This window comes from Limulus polyphemus, unplaced genomic scaffold (assembly GCF_000517525.1).
Source record: "Limulus polyphemus unplaced genomic scaffold, Limulus_polyphemus-2.1.2 Scaffold1678, whole genome shotgun sequence".
Lineage (NCBI taxonomy): Eukaryota > Metazoa > Arthropoda > Merostomata > Xiphosura > Limulidae > Limulus > Limulus polyphemus.
In genome coordinates, this window is record NW_013667288.1 from 194,996 (window position 1) to 198,664 (window position 3,669).

A 3,669-nucleotide genomic window follows, 5' to 3' on the forward strand; every position below is an offset into this window, starting at 1 on the left:
AGGGCAAAGGCGATTTTACATTTTTCTGACAGTACTGAAACTTATGATAAAAAATTATAGGCTTACAATCTCAAAGAATATTTGAAGAATAGATTACAAGCATTCAATATCTGCCATTATTTACTTTTTTACTTATACTTAATAGTTGAACAAACCTCTGACTATGGGCATTTTCTTTGTATTCAGCCAATCACAAAAAAGAAACAGAGGTGGAAAACATGTGAGTGCAGGAGATACTAAATCTAAAGACTGTATATTTACAGTGATTCATATATATTTATTATATAAAAGACAGATAAAATGTGTACCAAATGATGCTACAGAAATCAGTTGATCCTGAAAGAATCAAATGAACAGATTCAATTAAAAAATTAACATTGATTTGCATAAAATTTTATTTGAAATTTTGATGCTTTGAAAAACAGATTTTATTTAGTTACAAAAATATGCAATGTTGTGTGTAGGACATTGTCTTGTGTACAGTACTTACAGAATTACATAAAACAATGTATTACATGTACTTAAAATAGTTTTTTTTTTTGCTTCCATTGTTTTCTGTATGATATGTCATAATAGTCTTAATATCATGGCACTACTTTCTTATAAGGTAATTGAATATATGATTCTTGTACCTCAAGACAAACTACTAAGGTACTGCAGAATATCCGAGTTTCAATGCGACTTGTTCAGTTCATGAGAAATAATGCTTTTTAATAATAAATTGCTATAATAAAAATAACATTAAGAAAAGAAAAGTGATTACATGTATGATGAAACAACAGCTGATGCTTTCACTATATTTCAGTGTGCACTAATGTATAGCCTAAAGTAATCTCACAACTAGTCTAAGCTTCTCTCACACTATATTTTTAGATATACTTTATACAATACACTTACTATAATAAAAGTCAACTACCATGGAACTTTCAGAGTGATTAACTTTTTGAAGTTTTTCATTTTCAATTTCAATCTTCTCTCAATTTATTCTCATTTAATATCACACATTGATGACAAACTTATTAGTATTTACTTACATGTAACTATGTAATGTATTACGGCACTGACAAATAGATGTAAAAAGAGTATGATTACATAAGCAGGAAGCAAGTATGAAATTAATGGTATTTTGACTGTTGTGTGAACTTGCATACATACATATGCCAATGGGAAAAAAGTACAAGCAAAATCACTTACCAAAAGTGCTAAGCAAGCTATGGCACAAAATGAAAACCTGGTATCCACTTCACCTATGAAAAACAAACAAACTTTATTAGCATATTTTTAAGGTTGTAGTTTTGCCCTAAATCTGTAGACACTACATTTTTACTTTTTTACACACATATTGGATCTTGTTAGAAAAGCAAGATAGGTAATCCTTGAAATATAATTGATAATATATTTTTTAATATAATTAAAAAAAGAATTTCAATTTTACAAGTCTTTGTAGCATGGATAACAGATAAGGAAGAACATTAAAGAAAATTAGAAAATACATATATTTTAAATTATAAAGTAAAACAAATATTAGGTAAACATGAAGTTTATAACACACATGTGAATTAAATTAATGACCTTCAGTGTAAAATCCTACAAACCATACAACTATTACCATCTCATTCAAGTAACAATGTATTATTAAATCAAGGACTAAATATATAAAATCTCTTAAAAAAACTTCTTCAGGTCTACTGGATTTTTCAAGATCTTCAGTGAACCATGATTAATCAATTCACCAACAAAATATAGAATTATTCCTAGTGAAATTTTTGGTATGTTTCTGTAGTTTTTGTATAATTACATAACAACCTTACGCAAGTAAACTTGAAGATCAGTAATTACATGATAATAATGAACTATGGAAGTTACATCTGCAAGAAATAAATTTCTATAAAGTATTTATTGTGTCACATGTTCATATTTCATAAAGATTACTTTGATGAATCTCTAACATCTCTTTTTCTTTATCATTTTGGAATTCTTTCAGGGTGAAAACTAGTGGGCTGAAATTGACTTTCTGTGATTAGTAAAGGTTTAAGGCATTTGTCTCAGTATCTCTGGCAATGAAACATTCTTTCTAATAGTGGGTAAACTGTAAAACATTCTCTGAATGATGTTAATTACACAATATATTGCTTTCATAAAATAGTTAAAGATAAATGATTTTATGTTTTTACTAAATGATTACACTTGCTGACAGTCAATAATTTTTGACTGGCTAGACACAAGGGTTAGTAATATCATGAACAGTGAAAAGATTTAATATATATTTTCTCATGTAACTTTGGAATATAAAATGTTGGCAATTACAAATAATAAGATAACCCACATACACTACTCATATTTAAAAAAAACTCAGTTCGACCATAAGCAGCTACAGTGGAAATAGTGTGTCAGATGAGTTTCCATTACAAGATTTAGCTGTGCCATAAGCAATGGGGGTCTTCAGTGTTCCCTATGAAGACAATACTAACCGTTAATTCCTCTTTATATACTTGTATCAATGTTAAGGCTCAACTGAACTAAAGATATACTCTGAATGAGCTTTAATGTTTTTACTGTTCACGTTTCAAGCTGTAAGAATTACATGACTGCTTTGCTGTTGATGTTGAGTAGCACCTCTTGGCATTTCTTATGCTTGAGATCTAATAGTAAGAGGTAAGAGCAAGCAGTTGGCTCGTGATTGGGTGTGGATATTGTCAAGAGTTTAAGTTTATTAATTTAATTCTTATATGGGTGTCTATAAAACTCAGTCTGAGCTCAATATTAACAAGGAACTCTTACATGAGCATTACAAAATGATTTTTCATAGCAATGATCTAAAACTTGTATAGCATAGAGTTGCCATTATGAGATACAGGCAGGTACATGGCATGATGCTTGACTCAAAATGTTTAATATCCTTTGATAAAAAAAAAAAAAAAAAAGACTCGCCAGTTTGTAAATTTCACTCACTTTGGGCCAAATAGCTGAGTGGATAATTAGAATCTTGGGTATTGTTATGATACAAAGACCCACACATATAAACTGGTAAAATTACTACACAAGTGAGAAATATGTATTTTTTGTGTGTTTCAGAATTTTCTAGGAAAACTACAGTAAAGGCTATCTTCTCATAACTATTCCTAATTTCAAATAGATAAATTAGACAGAGGGTAGCTGGTCAACAGCATCCATTTACTTTTGTTTGATCAAAGAGTGAGCTCTCATAATGCAACCATAGTCCTATGGTTTGTATTATGTTTTTGAAGCAACTGGCCATGAACCTTTAGGTTCATAGTCCAAGGACACTAACCACTGAGCTACAGAGAGGATGTAAGTGGGAAATATGTATGCAAGATAATCAGTTAAATTATTTGATTCAGTTTTTTAATATTGATAAATTAAACTCATCACAGCAATATGATGTATGATCATAATGATTTACTAATTATGAAAAAGTATGTATTAGACCACACTTGTGTATTTGTAAAAATGATTATAATGCATTTCAGAGAACTATTTTTCAAGATGTATATATAATGTGGTGAGCAAAATAATGTCTGTCAGTTTGTTTTTAATTTTCTTTATTTTATGGTTTTTAAAATCATACTCAAGAAAAAGGAGTTTTCATGCAAAATTAAGCACTTACTTTATTTAGCTTTATTTTTGACTAATAATGCAAAATTACTC

At 29.0% G+C, this 3,669-nt stretch overlaps 1 protein-coding gene across 2 annotated transcripts in view; it reads right to left on the reverse strand.

Annotated features, from left to right (window-relative positions):
- LOC106464533 (geranylgeranyl transferase type-2 subunit beta-like) overlaps nucleotides 1-3,669 on the reverse strand; it is a 24,617-nt gene that overhangs the window by 12,134 nt on the left and 8,814 nt on the right. For both annotated transcript variants that reach the window (XM_013924677.2, XM_022392266.1), the window contains exon 5: nucleotides 1,195-1,247. In XM_013924677.2, the coding sequence (XP_013780131.1) occupies nucleotides 1,195-1,247 (53 nt within the window). The remainder of the gene's footprint in view (nucleotides 1-1,194; nucleotides 1,248-3,669) is intronic.